Genomic DNA, 24,844 nt, shown 5'->3' with positions numbered 1-24,844 from the left:
CGGAAAAATCAACCCCCCCGCACCCCGCTCAGTGACGCCTCTTCCTTGGACAGGTGTGCGTCACTTCCGGGAAGAGCGCACCTCACCAATCAGGATTGAGGAGGCTGCTGCTGGTGCTGACATTCGGCTGTGATTGACATTTCTTTGATTCTCTGGGACTGCGGTTGCGCGGCAAGAGTGACGGCTGGGGCTTATTGTGGACACGTGGACTGCGTCAGGGAAGCGCGGGTTATCACTTTTCAACAAGCCTTCCTGTCTGAAGTGAAAATTTAAGCTGTCATAAGTTGACTCAACTGTTGACAAAAATCTTTAAAAGGTGAGTGTGGGGACTGACAACCAGAGCTCCTTGGAGGGCAGGGTCTGCATTGAGTGTCTGGTAGGGGCAAAGCAGGGTTAGAACCACTGACTTTGCTGGGCAAGGAGAAGGGGTCGCTCCTCGGATGCTAACTACGAGTACTTACTAAGAGATCCCGTTTAAATCTGAAAACAAGCCAGTGAGGCCAGGTGCAAAATGAAAAAACCTTTACAGAAGTTGTGACTCACCCAATCAGTGTTTCCCCACAGATGTACACTATTGATTCCCTTGTATTCCCGGCTCTGTACTAAGCTGACAATAAGTAAACCACTCAGCCTCTTGTTTCTCAGCTGAAAAATGACATTCCCCTCCACGTTCAAAGTTCTGTTTTCTAGGACAAAGTTGAATATGTCTGTGGAAGAGGGAATCATGGAAGAGAGGTGATTATTCCCTCTGATACGGTCTGAGTCTTGGAGGTTTAAAATAATCAAGTTTCTAATTTGGGTATTTGGGAGTCGTCACCCGTAGGAAATCTCTTGCAGAGATATTTATGGGATTTGTAACTTATTAATTGGGATTTGGTGACTGAGATGGAGAAGGAAATCAGGATGACTATAAGTATGGTTACCTTGAAGCAGCATAGCATAATGGTGAAGGGCATGAGTTTTGGAGTCCAGCCAATTTGGATTTGGATACTGGAACTGTGTCGTTTAGATCTGGTGTTTAAGAGCTCTTAATGACTTTAGGGAGAGCAATTTCTGTGGAGTAGTAAGGGCAGAATCCATGCTATAATGAATGGGAGAGAAGTAAATGGAGGCAGCTCAAGTTTAGCTCAGAAGGAAAGAAGAGACAGGGCAGTAGTTAAAGAGGAATGGGGGATAAAAGAAAGTTTGTTTTTATTTTTATTTTTTTTAAGGTGGAAGCAAGTACTGTACTTACCTGGTGGTTCCCTGAGGGAAATAAGCAACTGGAGAGAGAGAGGTTGATGAACAGAAAAGTGAGAAGATTAGTGGAGTAATGACTTGGAATAGATAGGAAGGAATGGGATCCTGGGCACAAATTAGTCTTGGGGACGGGAGAATGAATCCTCTTTCTCTGATGCATGAGGGAAGAAGGGGTATAGATAAAGATAAATTTAAGTGTGAGGGAAAGCAGAGAGAAATAGAGGGAATTCATGTCTGAAGACTTTCGTTGTCTCTAAAGGTAGTGACTGAGTTGTAAAGTTCAGCCTGAGGCAGCTGGGTCTATGGAACGCTTGAGGAGTTTGGAATTGGAATGAGAGAAGGACTCCCCTGAGCTTGCTGGACTTTGAGATAGTCATTTCTAAAATGAGGGGATTAAGTGCTGCTTTGTGTGGTGTTTCAGGGTTTATCGAGGGTCAAAGAGAAAAAAAAAAAAAGTTGTAGGACTTTGAAAAAAAAAATACTGTGCTGTAGAAATGAATTTTTATATGACAAGTTAGTAAAATGTACCTGATACATTAGAAATACTACTTTTTTGGTAAAGAACAGATCAAGAAAAGTGATTCAAGAAGAAAGAGAATGGAGCAAAATTTGTGATTTGGGTGCCTTACAGTTGTTTTCCGGTTATTTGTTAAAAATCTATATTTTCTTATGTAAAATGAGACAGTAGTACCTCATGGGTTGTTATGAGAATCAAGTAAAATTACCATCCAAGACATTTAGCAGAATGCCTGGCTCATACTAAGTGCTTAATAAATAGTAACAAGTGTTTTTATTATTCTGAGTTCCCTTTTGGGGCCAGGGGTGGAGGGCGGGGAGGAAAAAAGTTCTCTAGGACAGCGGTCCCCAACCTTTTTGGCACCAGGGACCGGTTTTGTGGAAGACAATTTTTCCACAGGGGTGAGGGGTTGGGATGGTTTCGGGATGATTCAAGCGCATTACATTTATCGTGCACTTTATTTCTATTATTATTACATTGTAATATATAATGAAATAATTATACTCACCATAATGCTGACAGGAGGCGGAGCTCAGGCTGTAATGCGAGCGATGGGGAGCGGCTGTAAATACAGATGAAGCTTCTTCGCTTGCTCACCCACCGCTCACCTCCTGCTGTGTGGTCCGGTTCCTAACAGGCCACGGACCAATACTGGTCCGTGGCCCGGGGGTTGGGGACCCCTGCTCCAGGAGAACAGGAGACCTGGTTCTGGCCCTGCTCTAACTTGATGAAATATTAGTGCAGATGTAGAAAGATCTTATCTCAATGTGTTGCTGTTTGGCACATCACTCCCACCCCACCTGCTTCTCTGATCCATGCCAAAGCCAGCCCAGGCAGATGGAGTCTGACAGGGCATGGAATTGTTGATAGCAATAGCTTAGGTAATGATCAGTGGAACAACTTTTAAAAATGTGTAAAAACTGTGCTTGCTTTGGTGGCTGTCAAATTTCCATAGGTTAACATTGTAGCTATTGGGTCAGTAAATTTACTCATAACTAGTTAAGGGGCAATCTGGAGGGTGGTTCCCCCCACCCCACCCCCACCCCCCCCCCCGCAGGAAACTTTTTTTTTTTTAACATCTTTATTGGAGTATAATCGCTCTACGATGGTGTGTTAGCTTCCGCTCCATAACAAAGTGAATCAGTCACATATATACATATGCTCCCATATTTCTTCCCTCCTACGTCTCCCTCCCTCCCACCCTCCCCATCCCACCCCCCCCCAGGTGGTCACAAAGCACCGAGCTGATCTCCCTGTGCTATGCGGCTGCTTCCCACCAGCTATCCATTCCACATTTGGTAGTGTATATATGTCCATGCCACTCTCTCACCCTGTCACATCCCACCCCTCCCCCTCCCCATATCCTGAAGTCCATTCTCTAGTAGGTCTGTGTCTTTATTCCCGTCTTGCCACTAGGTTCTTCATGACCTTTTTTTTTTTCTCCTTAGATTCCATATATATGTGTTAGCATACTGTATTTGTTTTTCTCTTTCTGACTTACTTCACTCTGTATGACAGACTCTAACTCCATCCACCTCACTACAAATACCTCCATTTTGTTTCTTTTTATGGCTGAGTAATATTCCATTGTATATATGTGCCACATCTTCTTTATCCATTCATCTGTCGATGGACACTTAGCTTGCTTCCATGTCCTGGCTATTGTAAATAGAGCTGCAATGAACCTTTTGGTACATGACTCTTTTTGAATTATGGTTTTCTCAGGGTATATGCCCAGTAGCGGAATTGCTGGGTCGTATGGTAGTTTTATTTCTAGTTTTTTAAGGAACTGGAGGGTGGTTTGAAATGTGCCACAAAATCAGGTCAGGATCCTAGAGTAGGACTGAAAATTTATACGAAAAGTTAGCCATCTGTAACATTTGTTAACAGCCTGCTATGTAAAATGTCTTAAATGCTTTTTCAGGCTGTCATTCTGTTGTCTAAATGTAAAAGTTCTTCCCTCTCGTAATTCATATTCATAAAGCTGTTTTGCAAGGTTTCTAAAAAGTTATTTAATTATTTTATGAACAATTCTGTAAAATAATTTGTTAATTATTTTAATTGATTTATTAAAAGTAATAAGTGAATTAATTATCTAAATTTATTACTTAAATTTTAATTTATTAAAATTATTTCAAAAAGTAATCAGGTATTACATGCAAGTTGTAAAACCTTCAAATTGCACAAAACTTTATACGGTAGGTAAAAATAAAATTCTGTCCCTTGACTTTTGCCACTTCCAACCCACTTTCTAGTGGGAACAGTTGTCTATGTATCCTTTCATACCTATTTTAGGAATAAAGATATATATAAATAAGAGTGTGTGTGTGTATACACACATGCTTTGTTTATAAATGTCATCTTTGTAAACAATGTTTTTTGCAACTTACTTTTTGGAAATAACACTATATTATAGAAGTCTTTCCATATAGTCATAGATATTCAGTTGGATGGATATACACTTAATTTAACCGGTACCCTACTGATGGACATGTAGGTTGTTTCCAATTTTTTGCTATTATAAATAATGCTACAAGAAGTGTATTTGTATGTATCCTATAAGATACAGGATAAATTCCTAAAAGTATAATTATTGGGTCAAAAAGTATGTGGGTTTGTATATGTGTGTGTGTGAATGTTGCCAAAGTACCTTCCAAAAATATCATACCAAGTTCTGCTCCCACCAGAACTTTTACTCTCACCTTCACCCATATTGGGTATTCTTCTGAGCTTCACATTTTTTTCTGAATAATTTTACAAGTTAAGTCTTCCACATGAACTTTAAAAATCAATTTCTAAGGAATAATTTTGGGAATATTTTGATTAACATTTACTTTATAGGTCAGTTTATGACAAATTGACTTTACTATGTCAAGGTATGTTTTTCTGTGTTAATGACATCTCTTATGTACTTCAGTAGAGATATTAAACATATTGATTAAATAGTCTATCTTTTTTCATTTGTTACTATTAAGCACTTTGGCATTCTATTGAAATTTATCTCATACTGAGTTAGCCTTTCTGTGGATTTCTGTGGCTCTGTCTAGATCTCTACAAACTATTTTCTTAATTGCCCATTTTAATATCTTGGTAACTTATTTAACCCTCTCAGTATCAATTTAGTGATTTTTTTTTTAAATTTATTTTTATTTATTTACTTTTGGCTGCATTGGGTCTTCATTGCTGCACGCGGGCTCTTCTCTAGTTGTGGGGAGCGGGGGTTGCTCAGCAGTTGAGGCGCAGGGGCCTAGCCGCTCCGCAGCATGTGGGATCCTTCCGGGCCAGGGCTCGAACCCGCGTCCCCCGCATTGGCAGGCAGACTCTCAACCACTGTGCCACCAGGGAATAGTGATTTTTAATGTAAAAATATTTATTTTGCAAGCTTATGGGGAGGATTATAGGTAATATTAATAAAAGTGCTTGCCACTTAACTGGTAGGCTCTGAATGGAAGCTGCTATTCTTATCAACATCATCATGATTAATATCTGAGGACCCTACTTTGAAAATCACTAAATTTCACTTGGAATTTTGTCTTAATTTATAAGCCACCTTCAGAGGTAAAGGGAAATTAGGATTTATTTATCACCTACAAAATGCTGGGCACTGTGCTAGGTGTGAAACTGCACTCCTTCTCAGGTGGGACTCAAACCCACGGGCTGGGGCTCGAACACACCTGCACCTCAGATTGGGACTTGAACCCATGATCCCTGACTTAGGAGGGACTCGAACCCGCTGTCTTTTTTTTTTTGGCTGCGTTGTGTCTTCGTTGCGGTGCGCGGGCTTCTCATTGCGGTGGCTTGGTGCGCGGGCTTCTCATTGCGGTGGCTTCTCTTGTTGCGGAGCACGGGCTCTAGGCTTCAGTAGTTGTGGCGCATGGGCTCAGTAGTTCCCGCTGTCTTTTTTTTTTTTTTTTTTTTTTTAAGACGCTAGGGCTCTTTTTTTTTTTTTTTTTTTTTTAAATTATTTATTTATTTATTTACGGCTGTGTTGGGTCTTCGTTTCTGTGCGAGGGCTTTCTCTAGTTGCGGCAAGCGGGGGCCACTCTTCATCGCGGTGCGCGGGCCTCTCACTATCGCGGCCTCTCATGTTGCAGAGCACAGGCTCCAGACGCGCAGGCTCAGTAGCTGTGGCTCACGGGCCTAGCCGCTCCGCGGACATGTGGGATCCTCCCGGACCAGGGCTCGAACCCGTGTCCCCCGTATTGGCAGGCAGATTCTCAACCACTGCGCCACCAGGGAAGCCCCCCGCTGTCTTTTAATTGAAACCACTCTCCTGGTGTCAGGACTTACTGAAACTCAGGTACTTTTGTCTCGGCGCAGAAAGAATTCATTGAGAGGAAAAGTGGCAGGCAAAGAGTGAGTTTATTTTTTTATTTTTAGGCTGCACCTGCATGGCATGCAGGATCTTAATTCCCCCACCAGGGATCAAACCTGAGCCCCGTGCAGTGGAAGCGCCGAGTCCTAACCACTGGACTGCCAGGGAATTCCCAAACTGAGTTTATTAGCATGGGATGCTTGTAAGAAATGCAAGCGGGCAGGGGAGAAGGCTCTGCCCCAGGACTGAGAGGGCTTCATTTTTATAAACAAAAGAAAATTGGGGAGGGGAAGACCACCTTCTTCCTCATTCTTGGGCAGACGTCAAGGCTTACATCATTATTTCCTCCTTTGGCCCTGTAGGGTTTAACCAGGACTGTCATGCTGCTATTTAAATCATATGTATATTAGCAAAAAGGTGGTAACATATACTAAAATATGGTGATTAATCTCAGGTTTCAGTATAATGTCCCCTTTCACCTAGTTTGTTTCCCTGTGTTTCTGTCTTGGCTACACACAGAAATGCTACTCTTTAAGGACTATTAACTCCCTGACTTCATGTAACAAGATTCAGACCCAGTATCTATTGTCTTGTGTTTTAACTATCAGGGTTTGTGGCTTGAGTGTGTCTGACGCTTGGATGCACCTGCTCTTCCTTCAAGGTAGATTGTTGCTAGGTTACTGGCTTATTTTTTTGAGTGGTCATTAGCTTACTCCCAAACTCCCTTGAAATTCCCTTTCTGTCTTTAATCCTTTAGTGGGATTTTTAAAGTAACTGTTTAATTATCCTACTCTATCCCTATCAGGTGCTAGGGAGGTAGTATAAGCCATAGCCCCTGTTCTTAGGAAGTTTATATAGTCTGGTGAGGAAGAAAGACAAGTAAATCAGTGATTGAGATACAGTGTGATAAAGTGCTGAGTTAAAGGTAGTCACTGGATTATATGGGAACATAGAAGAGGGGAATTTAAAGTACTTTATTAATCCTCACAGCTACTCTGCATTTTTATCGAATTTTTATCCCATTTTTACAAATAAAGAAACTGAAGCCATGGGGTTAAAAGTGACTAAGGCCACACAGCTACTTAAGAGCAGAACTGGTAAAAGGATTAACCTAGGTCCATCCGACTCCAATGCCTCTTCCTTTACATATTTTAAATAGTTCAAAAATGTAAACTTTTAGACCCAAAATAGGTCTTATAAATTTCTAGTTTTAGAAGTAGTTTTATAGAAAGTGCTAATAGATAAAGGAATATACCCTACTAAATTTCAGATTTTAATCCACTGCTTACCAGCTTGAGGGCTTTTCTTATTTCTTGTTCAGGTTGTTGGCTCACTTAAGTTAGCTTTGGAGTAGCTTTTGTCTTTAGAGGAATAAATTAACAAAACCTGTTTCTTTGCTTTTGCATCAACATCTGAAAATGTTCACATTCGTTTAAATAGGTGAAGCTGAGCCCAGAACTATGTATACTGTTTATCTTATCAAAATGGGTGGAAGTGAAGCAATCTGAAGGAAATTCAAGACCACAGAACCTACTGACTGAACCACATTGTATTGTTCATGCCAAGAATAAGTGTTTGGAGAAAGACCTTGCTATTCTGCTAAATCATGATGGAGGCAGAAGAACAACAGCCATGGAAGACAACCTTTTACTCAAAATTACCTAAAGTGGTGAGAATTCAACCACGGAATCTGGAGTGTTGCTAATTATAATGACTTATATGTTGTTTCTCTTCACAAAAGACAAGTACATTTTATAGGTAGAATTTGCAAACTTTGTACATTTTAAAAGTTATATAGCTACATCTAGTAGGCAGTTTGCCTAGTACAGACTACAAACATCAAGCACCTGGTCTGATGCTATGAATCTAGTGGACTTGAGAAGTTTTTACTGATTGTATTCTTATTTTAGGAACTTCATGCCCACTTGAATGGATCCATTAGTTCCAATACCATAAAGAAATTAATAGCCAAGAAGCCAGGTCTTAAAATCCACTATCAGATGACTATGATTGACAAGGGGAAGAAAAGAACTTTAGAAGAGTGAGTTTGGGGAGATTGTGGACATACTTCTTTATTTCTCTATTTTGCAATTGTAAATAGTTATGTAAGGATTCAGATTTTTGTAGTTAAAGGAATAGGGTAGCCATTTGGTATGGAGAGTATAACTTGACATACAGCATTTTTTCCCAACTGTCAGACTGTTGACAGTATTTTTAGTGATTTGTATTGTTTGTGAAGTTACACTATATTGTAATATTCTTTAGACTTGAAAATATAGACTTGTTGGTTTTTTTCCCCAGTTTCCTGCTACCACTTGGGGTAGGGGTTGGGGGGGTGGAGAAGGGAAACTATTATTTCCCACTTAAAAGTAACGTATGATTTTCAGTCATTTGATTATCCCTCCAGATCAATGTAATTTTTGAAAAACCTATTCTCTAGTTCTTTATAAATATATGATTACTATTAGCCTAAAATCAGTTAATTTAGTGAAGTTTTTGATGACTAAAGTACGTTAAAACTTTTCATGTTGCAGATGTTTCCAGATGTTTCAGATTATTCATCAGCTTACTACTAGCCCTGAAGATATTCTAATGGTGAGGAATGAAGTAATTTTTAGACTGGTTTAAAAATTAGTAAGTAATTGATGCCCTTCTTTTGTTGCACGTGACCTTTTGCTGTCATCAAGAATCTGATGAAAAGTGTTTTCTGCTTTTTTTATGGTAACTCTTTTAAAAAATAATATAAAACATTTGCCTAAGAGCTAATATCAAAAGATACGTCCATTATAAAAGATACGAGGAAAGAACCAAGATCAGAATCTTCTATTAGGTAGTGGATAATGTGGAGGAGAAAATCTTATCCTGTTTTACATATATATATATGAAATATCTGACCATAGACTTTACATGTATTGCTTGGGATACTTTGAACTGCCCCTGGGTGGACATTATAGAGAATGAAGAAGTTCAAGAAGTGCTTACAGATTGAATGATTAATCCCTAGGGAAATTGTGCCTTCCCTCTGGGGATGAAGGGCTAGAGGACTCCACTGTGTTGCCTTAGCTGAAGCTCTGTGATACTAGAGTCTGATATGGCAGACTGGCTTCTGTATATTGATCTGACCAGGTTGGCATTTTAAAATATTCTGTTTGTAATTGGAGAGAAGCAGAATCCTATCAGTGTTCTTAACCCTTAGAAAAAATGCAAAGTAAGAAGTGTAACCTGTGTTTCTGGAGAGGTGACTTTTGACTGGTCAAGAAAGAATTTTCCTCCTTGGCTGAGACTGATCCTCATGACAGTTATTAAGTAAATTAATCACCTTTTGGAGGAGGGTTAACTCTAAAAGTTTAGTTCAACAAAAGTTGACTGAGTGCCCACAATGTTCCAAGCACCCTGCTAAAGACTGGGAGATATAAAGATAGATCAGCATGGTTCCTGCCCCTCAGGAATCTATAGTCAGGCTGGAGAGACAGACCCATAAGAGGGTAAATCCAACATCATGAGGTAAGCTCTGTGTTACAGACATGCACAGGGATTTATAGGAACCCAAGGGAGCATTGTGTAATCAGCCACTCAACAGGTACCATTGAACCCTGCTAGGAATGTCCACCACAGGAGGCTCTGTCTCACTTTCTGTTGTTGAGTGTAACAGAGCAAACCTGATAAAAATTTTAGATTCTGAGAGCTCCATGGGTATCATATGCCATGCTCATTGTTTCATTCCTTCCAAAGTTGGTAAAAAGCTTTATTAAAATGAGGTGAGGAATTAAGATTCTGTAGCATTTGACTTAGTGCTACTTAGACGAACACCTGTAGGTGGTCGAGAGGATGACAGTGAGATGCCCCAGAGAGTGAAATTAATAACATTTACATATAATAAATGAATCATGTGTGGGAGTAAGCCAAGAGATTGTTTACAGATGTGGGACTGAGTGGGGATCACTTAACAGTCAAGTCATGGCGACTGGGTGTAATCTCAAAGAGACAGGATTGAAATGTGACTGAAATAATATTAACTTGCATGTGTCAGACACTATACTCAAGATGACTTTCTGAGGTGGGCATTTTTTTTTTTAACATCTTTATTGGAGTATAATTGCTTTACAATGGTGTGTTAGTTTCTGCTTTATAACAAAGTGAATCAGCTATACATACACATATATCCCCATATCTCCTCCCTCTTGCGTCTCCCTCCCACCCTCCCTATCGAGGTGGACATTTTTATTGTTCCCTTTTTGCAGATGAAAAAAACTGAGGCCTAAAGAGGTTAATTGTAACTTGTTCAAGGTCACTCACTGCCAGTAAGTGGCAGAATTGACTATTTTGTCCGATTCCAGAGCCCATGTTCTTTCTCGTTCAAGATGTGCAGTCTTACCATCCTTGGAGTAAGCAGAAACTTAACTAATTGTGATGGATTCTATCTGAAGAAAGTACTTGAGTAGATGTTCTCAGTCCAGCGCATAGGAGAGGAAAGCCCAAAGAGCCAAGAGTTGCCCTCGGTACCTGTTGCTGCACGGAGCAGAAAGGGCTGAATCTGGCCAACACGGATAGGGACCCTAGGGAAGTGTTCTTGGACGTGAGCTAGAGATGATTCCACAGGCCTTAATGTGGCCTAGAGAAATCTTCCTCCCATTGCTCTCAGTTAGTATTTGCCAGCAACCTTCTGTTGTTCTATTTGGCTTCACACGTACCTCACCATCAAGAAAGGGGGTGCCCTGGATAGTAGGTAGGATCGCTTCACACCCTCACTTCCACCCTCGTTGGCAATTCATACATTACAAATAGGCTTCTGCATTAGTCTCCTGTGAGCTGGGGTAGGGTGAGTTGGCCTTTCTGGGTCTGCTTAGTTCTGGAGCAATGATAAGATGTGAGTTCCTCAACCTGCAGAGATGAGGCTGGTGCTCTGGTGGTGGCAGTGGCAGCATCATGGGGTTCCTGAGACAGCAGTGCTATGGGGTCCAGTGCCTGTGACGATGCTGCAGAGGCTGCAGGGTTCTGCTCAGTGGTGGAGGAAGCAGTGGTGTCTTGCTTGGTCCGGGGATGTCACGTGATTTTGAATGCTTTTGTGTTGTCCTGAGCTGTGTAATCTCTGAGGCTGATTCTCCAGACCTCTTGGTGAATCCGAGCCACCCGTTATATTCATGTTATAATAAATTCCTTTTTTGGCTTCAGTGTAAAGAAAAAAGATGAGGCCCAGATCTTGGATTGCAATGAATCCACCAAGGCGGGGCCACCCAGTTAGGCACCGTCCACGCAACCAGCCAGCCTTGTTCCTTGGCCAGGACGTTGCACCTGCATGCCCATGTGCACGTGGTCAAAGCAGGTTAAGAATAGGATACCAGCTGTAAGGACTAACTAGGGCTGGTTGTCACAGCATTTCTAACTTGGTCCTTTTTTCTTCTAGATTTGGTATATTTTAGGGTTGATGGCAATGAAGGAAAACATGCCTTCAGCCTTTAGATATCATTTATCTTGGTGATTTAGTAATTTTTGGATTGTTGAGCTTTGTGCTAGATTGGATACAGTTTTACTCAAATTTATCACCCATTTTCTTTGCCTAAGAAGAATCTTCCTAAGTACTTCTGGGGGAAATTTAACCCTGCCTGAAGAAATTCTTGAAAAATACAACTTATCCCTAAATAACTTGAATAAGAATCTTAAGCCATGACTTTAAATGGTACATCAGTACTACCTAATCATTTTAGTTGCTTATTTCCATATGTAATGAAATTTCTAATAGTATACACTCATAGGTGGTTTTACTGGTTTTAGTTTTGCCTCTGTTTTATCAGTCTGCTGTTCATTAGGAAATAGAGAAATGGTTAAAAGGGGAGAAGAGAGACACAAGGTGTGGGTGACGTGCAGATTTGGATTTCATGTGAGTATGGGGGAGGTAAGGGGAGCTATTGGAAATGTGGTAGTTTTGTCACAGCCTCCACTAGGGGTGTGACAAAGCAGGTCATCCTCACCATGTGGGAGACGCCCAGCACTCCTTGCAAATCAAATTTAACGCATGAAATAAAGCTGTAGCACGTGGCATTTTCATTGGGACGCTTACACTAACATCAATATTGCATACATTGCCTTTATTATCAGGTCACGAAAGATGTCATTAAAGAATTTGCAGACGATGGTGTCAAGTACCTGGAACTAAGGAGCACACCCAGAGAAAATGCTACAGGTAGAATCTAACTACTTCTCAGCAGATGTCTGTCTTTTTTCTCATGTGCTTTGATGATGCATGTGTTTGCAAGTTGAGACTATGAAGTATTTACTTTTACACTATTGTAAAAGTAGGGTCAGTGGTCCAAATCTTCTGATGTACATGATGTACATTAATGATGTATGTTATTAATGAGTGAGTTATTCTTAACTTAAAAAAATCAGGTCAGGTATTATCTGTTGAAGCGAAATAAAAAGACCTACAAACATTTTGTTTGTTCTTATTTTTCTCACTCTGAGAAAAGAACACTTTTTCCTCATAGTTGCATTGTCTTAAATAAATGCTAGTTCGAGTTCCCTGCATCAAGGCACTTGTGAGACAATGAGTGGATGCAGAATCACATTTCATGACAATCACTGAAATGAAGGTTATTGAGTCACGTCTCAGGGACTGATGGTATCTTAGGCCAGGAGCAAGCTGTGATGTGGCAAAACCTCTCTGGATGGAGATGAGTGGATCTGGATGTGATCTGGAGAAATTTCCTGGGACCCTCTTTCAATAAGAGCAGCATCAGGAGATATTCTATGGTGCCCTTGGGTCCTCCTTAGCACTTTGTCTGTGACCTAAAGAGGCCCTACCAGATCATCTTGCACCCTGATACGTGTAGCCCAGCATTGTTCAGGGGGTAAAATTTTTGAAACTACGTATAGTAAAGTAAGTGCTGAAATGAGACAAGCAGAAGAATCTTTTTTTTTTTTAATTTATATTGGAGTGTAGTTGATTTATAATGTGTTAGTTTCTGCTGTACAGCAAAGTGAATCAGTTATACATACACATATATCCACTCTTTTTTAGATTCTTTTCCCATACAGGTTATTACAGAGTACTGAGTAGAGTTCCATGTGCTATACAGTAGGTCCTTATCAGTTATCTGTTTTACGAATAGTGGTGTGTATATGTCAATCCCAATCTCCCAATTTATTCCTCCCCCTGAGCAGAAGATTCTTATCTCACATTTTTAAACTGTAGGATCAGTTCCAAGTTATACTGGTGAGGATAGTGAAAGGGAAGGAAAGAAGAAACCTGCCAATTATTAGGGCTAGTTGACTCTTCAAAGGGAGATTCAAAGGGGAATGTCCCCTTAAGTATGCAGCAATAGGGGAATAGTTAAATAAAGGTTAATGGAATATTTGGCAACCATTAAAAATATATGCAAAGACACTTTAATCAAGTGAAGACATGCTCAGAATACAGCGTTAAATGAAGGAACAGGATACATATATACCTAGTAGCGTCTCATCTATTCAAAACTATATATATATATATATATATATATATATATATATATATATATATATGTTTACACATATACACACACTTAGAAAAACAGCCAGTGGTTTTCTCTGAGTGGTGGGATTACAGGTTATTTTTATTTTTCTTCTTTATAATTGTCTGTGTTTTTTCTAGAGATTTTCCACTAAACGTAAACATTTTATAACTGGGGTATGAGAGTATTTTAGAGTAGGTTGTTCTGGAGAGTGCTTTTTCAGAGCCCCACAGAAGAGGAGGACTTGAGCACCTGAACTTGAAAGAACGTCTCTAGTGCCCTGGATGAGAAACACTGAGTCTGAGCAGGGTTGAGGGAAAAGGAAACCAAGAGAGGATTTTTTCCTGGACAAGCAGGAAAACATTCTGCTAGTAGAGAAAAAATTTTCTGGCATTTTTTTTTTTTTTAAGGACAGGCCTTAGAAAAGGGCTTTTTTTTTTTTTTCTGGCCACACTATGCACATGGAGATTTAGTTCCCCAGCCAGGGATCAAACCCATGTCCCCTGCAGTGGAAGCACAGAGTCCTAACCACTGGATCACCAGGGAATTCCCAGAAAAGGGCTTTTGTTATTCTTGTTTGGTTAAAACAAGCATTTAAACTTTTTATAGCAATTTGTGAGAGTAGTTTTTTGTTTTTTTTTTAAATTGATTATTTATTTATTTATTTTTGGCTGTGTTGGGTCTTCGTTGCTGTGCGCAGGCTTTCTCTAGTTGCAGTGAGCGGGGGCTGCTCTTCGTTGCGGTGCGCGGGCTTCTCATTGCGGTGGCTTCTCTTGTGGAGCACGGGCTCTAGGTGCGTGGGCTTCAGTAGTTGTGGCTCGTGGGCTCTAGAGCGCAGGCTCAGTAGTTGTGGCACACGGACTTAGTTGCTCCACAGCATGTGGGATCTTCCCGGACCAGGGCTCGAACCCATGTCCCCTGCATTGTCGGGCAGATTCTTAACCACTGCGCCACCAGGGAAGCCCCGAGAGTAATTTTATGTCTGTTGAATTTGAGAATAATTTTTAAACAAGCTTGAATTTTATGTCTTTTTTTAAAATTTCGTTTTTCTAGTATTTCATTTTTTTCCAATTTTATTAAAGTATAAATGGTATTTACTAAAATGTATCCATAACTCATCTTTAACCATACCCATATCACACATAAAGTGAAAATGTATTTGTTCATATAGGGATGCTAATGTTGAAGGATGAAGTAGTTGATGATCTCTTTAAAAGTGTTTTATTTGTGTCCTTTCCAGGAATGACTAAAAAGACTTATGTGGAATCTGTACTTGAGGGTATAAAACAGTCCAAACAAGAAAACATAGACATTGATGTTAGGTAAGAAGCATTGTACCTTAGTGGTCACCATTTAAAATACTAGAATGTGAAAAATTTACTCTTTTGAGCCTGAGTATAGTGGATTTTAATAAATCAACCAATAACCGATTTTTATCTTTTAATAAAAAACAGAGTCAAGAACCTTGTTGTTTAAAGTTGAGAATGCAATTCTGAATTTTTTCGTGTGGCAGTAAAGTTCTGAGTCCTGTTGCTCTTGTGAAGTATGGCTTCCCCTGGCTCTTCAGCGAAAATCCAGACTTCTTACTATGGCCTGCAAGGTCCCACGTGGCTGCCTTTCTTACTTCAACAGCCTCATCTGGACCACTGGTCACTTATCACGCACTGGCCCGCCCTCTGTTCCTCAAGTAGGCCAAGACTGTCCCACGTCAGCACCTTTGTACTTCCTGTTACTTTTGCCTAGAACACACCTCCACTGTATCCTCCCATGGCTGGCTTCTCATTATTCAGGTCTCAGTGTGGCTGTCACTTCCTCAGAGGGGCCTTCCTTGACCACCTTATCTAAAGTGCCTCCCCACATCTTCTGGTCACCCCGTTTATTTCCTTTATGGCACTCTTCTTAACAAGATCAGAAGTCTTCTTGTTTTATTTGTATATACACACTCACCCGCTAGAGTGTAAATTCAGTGAGGCCAGGGCCCTTGTCTTTTGATTCACCACTACCCCACCAGTACTTAGAACAGAGCTGGCACATAATTAGGGCTCAGTAAGTCCTTGAAGGAAGAAAGGAAGAAAGCTAACTGTATAGTTTCTGGCTATAAAATCTCTCAAAATTAAGCTTAACTGGACTAATACCCCAATTAAAAAAAAAAAACAGGCAAAAGACAAGAGAATTCAGAAGACATACAAATGGCCAATAAATGTATAGAAAACTATTTAACTTCACTAATCAAATAATTTTAAAAAGAAATATTACAATGCCATTTCATTTCAGGCACCTCACCCCCTCCCCAAAAAGAGTATTAACCAGTGTTTGTGAACTTACACACTGCTGGTGAGCATATGTAATTAATAAAACCTCTCTAAAGAGGTATTAAGATCTATAAAAATAATTTCCCTCTTGATCCAGTAACTCTGTTCTAGAAATGTATCCTAAGGAAATAGATTGATAAATGTTAAGATTCTTCACAGTAGTGTTATTTATAACAAAAAGTAGAAAACATCCTAAAATGTCCAACAATCAGAGGACAATTACATTATGTTATATTCATATGATTTATATTGTTTTCTAACATTATTTAATGGCAGGGGAAATTGTTAAGTGGAAAAAAAAACTGCATTTTATATATAGTTGATCCAAATTTTGTAAATAAATATATGCTGGAGAGATTTCTTTATTTTGTGAATAAATAGATAAACTAATAAATGCTGGAGGAAAATTACACAATATTAACAGGGGTTCTCTGGGTATTCAATTCCTTGTAGGAATCCAGCTAATGTATGAAGAATGAATTTGTATCAGCTATTGGATACATGTTAGAATTAGAATATTACCAATGTTGTAACCCTTAATGAAATAAGGGATCTAAGCCTCCTGATGAAAGAACCATCACCACCTATGAAATCCTCTTGCCTCAATATTGAATCTGATCTGATTAAGCCTCTAGACTAGATCCAGTTTCCAATTCATAGGAAATACAAGAGACAGAAGAACATGTTATCAACATGGGGATTCAATCAGCAAAATCAGATGTGGGAAGCTTTATAGGAAAAATGATGTGGTTTCTTCAACAAATAAATTCAAGAAAAGAGGCCGGGGGGAGGTGTGAGGTAGAGGGTGGAGGGAAGGGGGAAGTGGCTACAGATTAAAAGAGACTTGAGACACATTGACCAACACAACGTGTGGACCTTAGTTGGATTCCGAATCAAACTGTAAAAAACAAATACATGAACAAAAAAACAGGAGATAGTTAGAACTTTGAACACTAACTAGATATTTGGTGCTATCTAGGAATTTATGTCTCATTCCTTATGGCAAAGTAAGACGTCAAGTCAGTCAGGCTGTACTTTTCCAGTAAGGTGTATTCCACGTAGCCTGCCATACCTCTCTGGCCATACTCAAGAGTTGTCTTTTTCATCTACACAATCAATACTCATTTTCAGCTGTGTTTTTCTTGTATCAAAGGTATTTGATATCAGTCGACAGAAGAGGTGGCCCTTCAGTAGCCAAGGAGACTGTTAAACTTGCTGAAGAGTTCTTCCTTTCTACTGAGGATACAGTTCTTGGCCTTGACCTCAGTGGAGACCCTACTGTAAGTTACTTTTCCAAAATACATTTTATTTCTAAAAGGTAGAATCGGTTTGTGGGATGAGGATTAGCTTGGAGCATCCTGCTTTCTCCAGAGGTCCAGCAGACTCTCTGTGTGGATGAAGCCCTATCCTGCCCTGGATGACCAGAACATCTATAGCAACTGCTCTCAGACAGGGTTCTGTGAAAGAATTAAGCCCCCTAAAAAAAGGGAAAAAGATTTGCATGACAATATGATTATTTTATTTTGGTTCACAGCTAGTACCATTCTACTAGAGAAGTTAATTTATTAACATGTAATCCATGTCTAATGCTTAATTATGGCTAGGGCTTAATTGTCTCACAGAAGCCCCAGTTGAGAAAGGCTGGTCTAGAGCTTCTTGGTCAGATTCAAGCAGGGTGCCTCAGCTGTGGCACTACTGACATTTGGGGCCAAAGAATTCTTTGTTGTAGGAGGGTGCCCTGTACATTATAAGATGTTTAGCAGCGTCCCTGGCCTCTACCCGATAGACACCAGCACCCTCTTAGTTGTGACAACCAAAAATGTTTGTAGACGTTACCAAATGTCCCCTGGAGGGCAGAATCACCCCAGTTGAAAACCATTGAATTAGAGAGTCCTGTGAACCTGGTTCTTACGGCTTTGTCAAAACCTGGGCTGTTCTGGCCTTGTTTCATCCGTCCATTTGATGGAAGCTTTCTTTACTAATCATGCTGGTTCCTGAATCAGGTGAGTTCTCCTTCTTAGCTTTATATATCTAGATATCCTTCCAAAAGTAAAATTTGGTGACTGTTATATCGAGCTTAGCTGATTGTCATCAGGTTCACTGATACTTGAGATTCTTGAGGGCAAGGACTGTGTCTGTGCCAGCTTTGAATTCTCTAACATGTCTAGCACACTATAGACTTTATAAACAAAATGTGCAAATAAGTCCATCTGCTGTTTTTTTTCTGCCATTATTTTATTTTTTTATTGAGACAGAGTACCCAGTTCTTCAGTTTGCCTATACTCATACATCCTTATTTTAACTTTTGTCTTCAAGGCAGGACAAGCAAAAGACTTCTTGGAACCTCTTTTAGAAGCTAAAAAATCAGGTCTGAAGTTGGCATTGCATCTTTCAGAGGTAAATAATATTGTAAAATTAGGCTGGAGAGGGTAGGTTACAATGGAAAATAATTAATGGAAAATAATAATCATTTGTACATGGCTAAAGATAGACCTGGCTTGGGAAAACATTTTTAGAAAGAGAAAGTAGAAATATTTTTGTGTAAATTATAATGATAAAGGCATAACTTGCTTTAGTCCCTCACGTTGCTGTTTCTATGTTTTTGTGGTTCCTGGGGTTGGCTGTTGACGTGCACTACGGTTGTGTCCTTAAAACAGCTTAATTGACAGCTTGCTAGAGAAAATGCATGAATTTATATCAGCAGCCTTGTTATCGGCAAGCTGACACTGAGAAAAGCATGAGTTTGTCTCACCTGTCCTTGCAGGGAAGGAACCAGAATGTGTCACATACACTGGCAAGAAAGGAAGTAGCTCATCATCATTTTATAAGGCTCAGCAGAAGATCAAGTGCCCCTGTGGCCTCAGCTCCTTGGCAGCATGAGTACAGTGCAGATAATGCACAGAGAGTAGCTGGAGAACAGTCACTTTCTTAATCAGCACATCCCTGTGAGGCAAGCAAGGGACTCTCCTGGACTTTTCCCCATTTTACAGATGGATTTACTTTCTACCTCAGTACTTCTAGCTATTTCTTTTTTTCTTTTTTTAACATACAAAAAGCTGTACATAATTATACAACTTGATGAATTTGGATTTGTTTTTTTTTTTTTAATTTATTTATTTGTTTTTATTTTTGGCTGCCTTGGGTCTTTGTTGCTGCACGCGGGCTTTTCTCTAGTTGTGGTGTGCGGGCTTCTCATTGGTGGCTTCTCTTGTTGCGGAGCACGGGCTCTAGGCGCGCAGGCTTCAGTAGTTGTGGCACGTGGGCTCAGTAGTTGTGGCTCACGGGCTCTAGAGCACAGGCTCAGTAGTTGTGGAATATGGGCTTAGTTGCTCCGTGGCATGTGGAATCTTCCCGGACCAGGGCTCGAACCCATGTCCCCTGCATTGGCAGGCAGATTCTTAACCACTGCGCCACCAGGGAAGCCCCTAGATTTGTTTCTTGAATGCAGGAAATAATACTTCGTCTACTTACCTCGCATGATCATTTCGAGAATTAAGGTCATGATTTAAGGACTAGGGAAAAAATTGGAGCTTCGTGTCAGTACTGGCTGTTTTTCATGTCTACAAGCAGAGAGTCAGTAATCTAGTGGCAGAACTTAAAATCTAGGATCCATGTTTCCACACTCTGACCAAAAGATCTTTCACGTGTAGGACACCCTCTAGTTGACCAAACTGATGCCAGATTGAAGTCATTGGTCAGGATAACAGAACAGCCAGCATGAGGCCAGTTACCTCTGGCCTTTGCGCACAGCATCAGAACCTGCTCTTTACCTTCATTTCTGTGGCTTTTCTTGTTTGGTCCATTGGATATAAAACATTTCATTTCAACATGTTATGGTCATTTGTCTTTTAGGCTATCTAGGAGATGAAGAGCACAGCCAGACATTTTCATGGTGGTTGTGGTTTGCACTTAGCTAGCTTTGTCAAGATAGAACGTGAGCGCACTGTATGCGGATGGAGTCTGGGCCCCGGAGTCCGATGGAGCCAGGTTTCACCCTTATCTCCACCATTCACTAGCTTTGTGAGCCTGGAAAGCTTTTCTTTAAAATGCTTTATATTTTTAACTACAAAAGTTATTTGTATCTGAAGAAAATCCACGTGTAGAGAAATAGTGTAAAGTAGAAGTAAAGAAATAAAAAATGAAAGGTTCCCTTCAGTTCTGCTCCTGAGTTGATCCTATTAACAGTTTTGTTATTTATATATATATGTTCTATCCCTTTTTGTAATATGTATGAAGACACATACCCAACACAGAACACACATAGGCATATAGAGTTGTGAGATTTTGTTTTCGAAAATTACTTTTTCTGAGTTTTGACTTCTTCATCTTAATACTTTGTATGATTCTTGTGAGGTTTAAAGGAGAATGTGTGTGAAAAGGCTATTGACTCCATAGTTACTATCATGAAAATGAATCTAGAAGAATATTGGGAAATAAATGGGAACATAAAAGGCAAAGAAGAGAGCTGGAAGGTCTAAGTGGTTCAGCTTTCCAGAATGTCTGCATTACCTTCCCAGAGGGACAAAATACCTGGCTATAGAAAAAAGTACTTTTAAGAACCACTGGAAGAGGTTATTGATGCCCTCTTTCCCCTTTTTTTGAGATTCCAAACCAAAAAAAAGAAACACAAGTACTCCTGGGCCTGCTTCCTGACCGAATCGGGCATGGCACATTTCTCAACTCCTTGGAGGGAGGATCCCTGGATCTGGTGGACTTTGTGAGGCAACACCAGATACCGCTCGGTAAGGCTTAAGGCTCTAGGTCCTCCAGGCAACTCACTGTCCCTTCCTCCCCAGCCCCCAGGTTGCAACCCATATGTAGAGAAGCACTGTTCTAAATATATAAATATCATTTAGAAGTTAAGTGATGCTTTCTCAGCCTTATTTAAGTAACAGGAAGTTTTAGCTCCCATTAGAGTATAAGCTCCATGAGAGCAGGGCCCTTATCTGTCTTGTTCACTGCCACATTCCCCAGTTCCTGGAACCAGGTATTATATTGAGGGAATAAGGGTCGTCTAGTATTTTGGAATGACTTTAACCAATTTACGTATGTTATGAAAATGTATAACATTTATTTAAAAATTAAGACTTATGCAAGATTCCAAGTATATTTTTATATGTCTGTTAACCATCACACACTTGCTCGTCTGCATGTGTATACCTGGAGCTTTTTTTATTTTTAATTAATTTATTTTATTTTATTTTTTTATTTTTCATTGCTAGTATAGAGAAATACAGTTGATATTTTTATATTTATCATGTGTTGTGTGACATTGCTGAACTTACTTATTCACCATTACTTTGTAGAATAAGAGTGATGAGAGCTGACATCTCTCCTTGTTCCCTATCTTAGGGAAAAGCATTCAATCTGTCGCTATTAAGTGTAATGTTAGCTGTAGGGTTTTAATTTTTATTTATTTTTTTGGCTGCGCTGGGTCTTCGTTGCAACTCGTGGGCTTCTCTAGTTGTGGCGCGTGGGTTTAGTTGCCCTGCGGCATGTGGGATCTTAGTTCCCCAACCAGGGATTCAACCACGTCCCCTGCATTGGAAGGCAGATTCTTAACCACCGGACCACCAGGGAAGTCCCCCCTGGAGCTATTTTTATTTAACAACAAATGCTTATGAAGTGCCTACTCTGTTCCAGTCACTGTTCAAATTGCTGGGAATACAGCAGTAAACAAAACAGGCAATGTTTCTTTCTCAAGGAACTTATATTCTAGCATAGGTAAGAGAGACAGTAAGCAAATACACAAGAAAATATCAGTGTTAAGTTCTTTGAAGACAATTAAACAGGCCGGTAGAATAGTGATGAGATAACCACTTTTGATTGGATAGTTGGGGAAGGCCTTTCTGATGAGGGAAAGAAGCAGTTGGCTGAAAACCTCTTTACTGAATGATGAATTCACTGAACTTACAAATTTAACAATTTGCAGTAACACCTGTGTGGGTGTTTTTTTTTAACTAACAGAGTTTTTCAGCAATTCACAATGGGTGAGATTTCTTTTCTTTTTACTAAGGAAATTTTTAAACCTCTACAGAAGTAGAGGATCTTGGAAACCACTTGCATAGTGATCTTACTTGGTGTGGTGGCCCAGCTCTGCTCCCAGCAGGGGCAGGTTGGGTTTGCCATTGCTGGGACTGAGTGGCCCTGTGTTGCAGCTGCCTTACTCAAGGGAGCAGATGCCATCAATCAAGTCAGTGAAATATTTTACTCTGGCTGGGGAGCCGGGCACAGCTTTTCAAGGCAGGAGTTTTATAATCATAGAAGTCGTTCTTAAGATGGACTTGCAGCAGGCAGTGAATGGATGGTTGTCTGAGTAAAGGAGTTTAGAGGTTTTCTTTGAAGCCATAGAAAAAGTCCATTTCTGCTCTTGGCTTTTTATAATACTGTAACCCTCGACAGTGCTACCATTTTCTTACCTTTACTTTAGCTCCCACTGTAAGACCAGGAAGAAGTGCAGCAACCCTTCAAAGATTCCTTTTGCTCCCTTATCACGATACTTCCCTGCCTTCTTCATGGTGACTGGCTTATCACACCCCTCTTTCCTCTCCTTCTTTGGTAAAAGAAAGGGAGAAGCACAGGGCTGTGAAGGGGATGTTAATTCCCTGCCATGAGCTGCAGCACATAGTTCCCATACAACTACACTCATTGGACTACAAATTTTCACATATAAGAAAAGGTCGGTTTTGTAAAATAATGAACTACTAGAAATTAGCATAGCTTGGAAAGATTTCTCATGTATCTACTTGGTGAACAGTGAATGAGTCTACTAATCTGCTTTTAATAAGAGGCTTCTTCCTTTCCCCTCTTCATCTAGAACTCTGTTTGACCTCGAACGTCAAAAGTCAGACAGTTCCATCTTATAACCAGCATCATTTTGGATTCTGGTACAGCATTGTCCATCCTGCCGTGATCTGTGTAAGGTGTTTTGTTGTGAGGTATTTTGCTCCTCTTTAGTCCCTGAGTTGCCATAGGTCAGACATTCACTACCTAGCTGGCTGCCTTGCACACCTTGGGGGTGATGCCCAAGTGGAGGAGTGAGAGGAGGCTGGGGCTTGAGAGGCTGCAAAGGGCCAGCGTGACTCTGGTTTGGCTCTACGGGGAAAGGTCCTGGACAGTACCTGGGGGAACAACAACAGTACTGATGCCCAGCACCCAGCCCTTGCGATTCGGCTTTAATTGATCTGGGGTGAGTCCTGGGCACAGATACATTTTAAAAGCTCCCTCGGTGATTTAAACATGCAGCCGTGGTTGAGAGCCACTGCCCTGGCGTTTTATTTTTTGTTTTTAAAAAGGATAAAAAAGCCTGTTCAGTCATAGATATGCATGGATACATTTATAGACCCCTGTTTAAATTCTTAAAAGAAGCATGGTAAATAGGAAAGTACTCTAAACGAAAGCTGTTGTTTTTTAAAAAATCATTTCCTTATTCATTTTGAAACTTTCTTGCTTATGTTGGCAGACTGATGATAAGGGTGTTTTTGCAACACACCTTTCTCAAGAGTACCAGCTGGCAGCTGAAACATTTCACTTGACCCAGTCTCAGGTGTGGGATCTGTCTTATGAATCCATCAGCCACATCTTTGCTTCTGACAGCACCAAGTCTGATCTGAGGAAGAAGTGGAATCATCTGAAGCCAAAAGTGTCCCATTTTTAAGCTGTAATGAGGTGAACTACTTTCCAGTATGTATTACAACCTAGATCCCCCTGCTGTATCCCACTTAGTAAGCTGTCCACTGCTCCCTCCCGTGGAAGCATAGCAGCCAAGTGCCGTGGGCTCCAACACTAGCACCTTACTCATGGCGGATGCCCAGTAAGTCTCTCTTAAACTGACGGGCAGGCTCTGAGGTCGTCCATGGCTTACCTCCATGCCGCTTACAGGAAGGGACTTGAAAGTTGCTGCTCACTGAACTCCCCATTCCAGCAGTGATTTTGACTTAACAGTCCTTCATTAGTGATCATGAAACTTCAAGAAAATCAAAGTAGGTTCTCATCAGGAAAAGTTTTGGAATTACTAGTCTAAATAAGGTAAAGAGAGAAGGAAAAACAGATTGTCGCCAAAACCTTTAAGCCATCTAGCTTGTGATGACAGCTCTGTATTTTGTTGTGCTTACTTTAATCGGACTCCCTTCACTTAAGTATTCCCCAGAACTGTGGACTCCAGGCTACACTGCATACCATGGATTTTTGTGAATCCCAGTAGCCAGGGTTAATCTCCTTTGGGTGGGTGACCCTAAGTGACAGATAAAGCTAGCTTCTGAGATCTGCCTTTGCCCTTCTCATGATTAATCCTCCTGGAGTCAAGATACATTTTAGATTTTGAATCGAATAATGGAGAGAGAATTGATCCATTCTTATGTTCATATCTCATCTTCCCTCCCCTACGTGGTTACCATAAAAATAATTCTCTACAGAGTTGACAAGATGGCCTCTATACTCAGATTACAGTAAAAGAGAAATGGCAGTGCTCTCTCTCTCTCCCTCTGTATATATATACGAATGTATGTATATATGTGTGTGTGTATTAAGTTCTGTGGCATTGGCCATAGAGAATAAGCAATAAAGGAAGGGAAGAATGATAGCATGGGGAAAATAAAAAGAAATAATAGCACTAAGGAAACAACTGATGAGAACAGATATGACTGTCCAGCTCCTGCTAATATATTCTTGCTTCCTCTGCTGCACATGCCATCCAGTCTGTCCCTACAAAGGCTGAACGAGTATTAAAAGGGAGGGGTGCATAGATCCTCCTGCTCCCCCGACAGTGGGCTTGGTTTCTCTTTCTTAGAATGTTTGAAGACTATGTATTATTTCTTGCTTCTTCCATCCTCAGGAGTGGCAGATTGGGTGGCAGATAATGGTTTGTGAGCTAGTTTGAGATAAAATTGGGTTTTCCCTGGTAAGAGTTTTGCCTTTGCCCTATTCTTTTTTTTTTTTTTAACATCTTTATTGGAGTATAATTGCTTTACAA

At 40.3% G+C, this 24,844-nt stretch overlaps 1 protein-coding gene across 5 annotated transcripts; it reads left to right on the top strand.

Annotated features, from left to right (window-relative positions):
- Nucleotides 1-38: 38 nt before the first annotated feature.
- Nucleotides 39-24,454, top strand: ADAL (adenosine deaminase like). 5 transcript variants are annotated; one of them, XM_007173580.3, is made up of 11 exons: nucleotides 39-316; nucleotides 7,512-7,740; nucleotides 7,982-8,112; nucleotides 8,606-8,666; nucleotides 12,168-12,252; nucleotides 14,802-14,883; nucleotides 17,027-17,153; nucleotides 18,190-18,270; nucleotides 20,477-20,615; nucleotides 22,691-22,791; nucleotides 23,336-24,454. In XM_007173580.3, exons 2-11 carry the CDS (start codon nucleotides 7,678-7,680, stop codon nucleotides 23,528-23,530), a joined length of 1,065 nt encoding a protein of 354 aa, XP_007173642.1. In that variant the 5' UTR covers nucleotides 39-316; nucleotides 7,512-7,677; the 3' UTR covers nucleotides 23,531-24,454. The 5 variants fall into 5 exon arrangements, with proteins under 5 accessions (XP_007173642.1, XP_007173643.1, XP_007173644.1 ...); XM_007173581.3 differs by having other exon boundaries at nucleotides 22,691-22,811; XM_007173582.3 differs by lacking the exon at nucleotides 7,512-7,740.
- Nucleotides 24,455-24,844: the final 390 nt, after the last annotated feature.

The sequence above is a fragment of the Balaenoptera acutorostrata genome, chromosome 3 (assembly GCF_949987535.1).
Source record: "Balaenoptera acutorostrata chromosome 3, mBalAcu1.1, whole genome shotgun sequence".
Classification (NCBI taxonomy): domain Eukaryota; kingdom Metazoa; phylum Chordata; class Mammalia; order Artiodactyla; family Balaenopteridae; genus Balaenoptera; species Balaenoptera acutorostrata.
The sequence above is the reverse complement of the archived record's forward strand: the minus strand, read 5'-3'. Positions and strand labels throughout refer to the sequence as shown.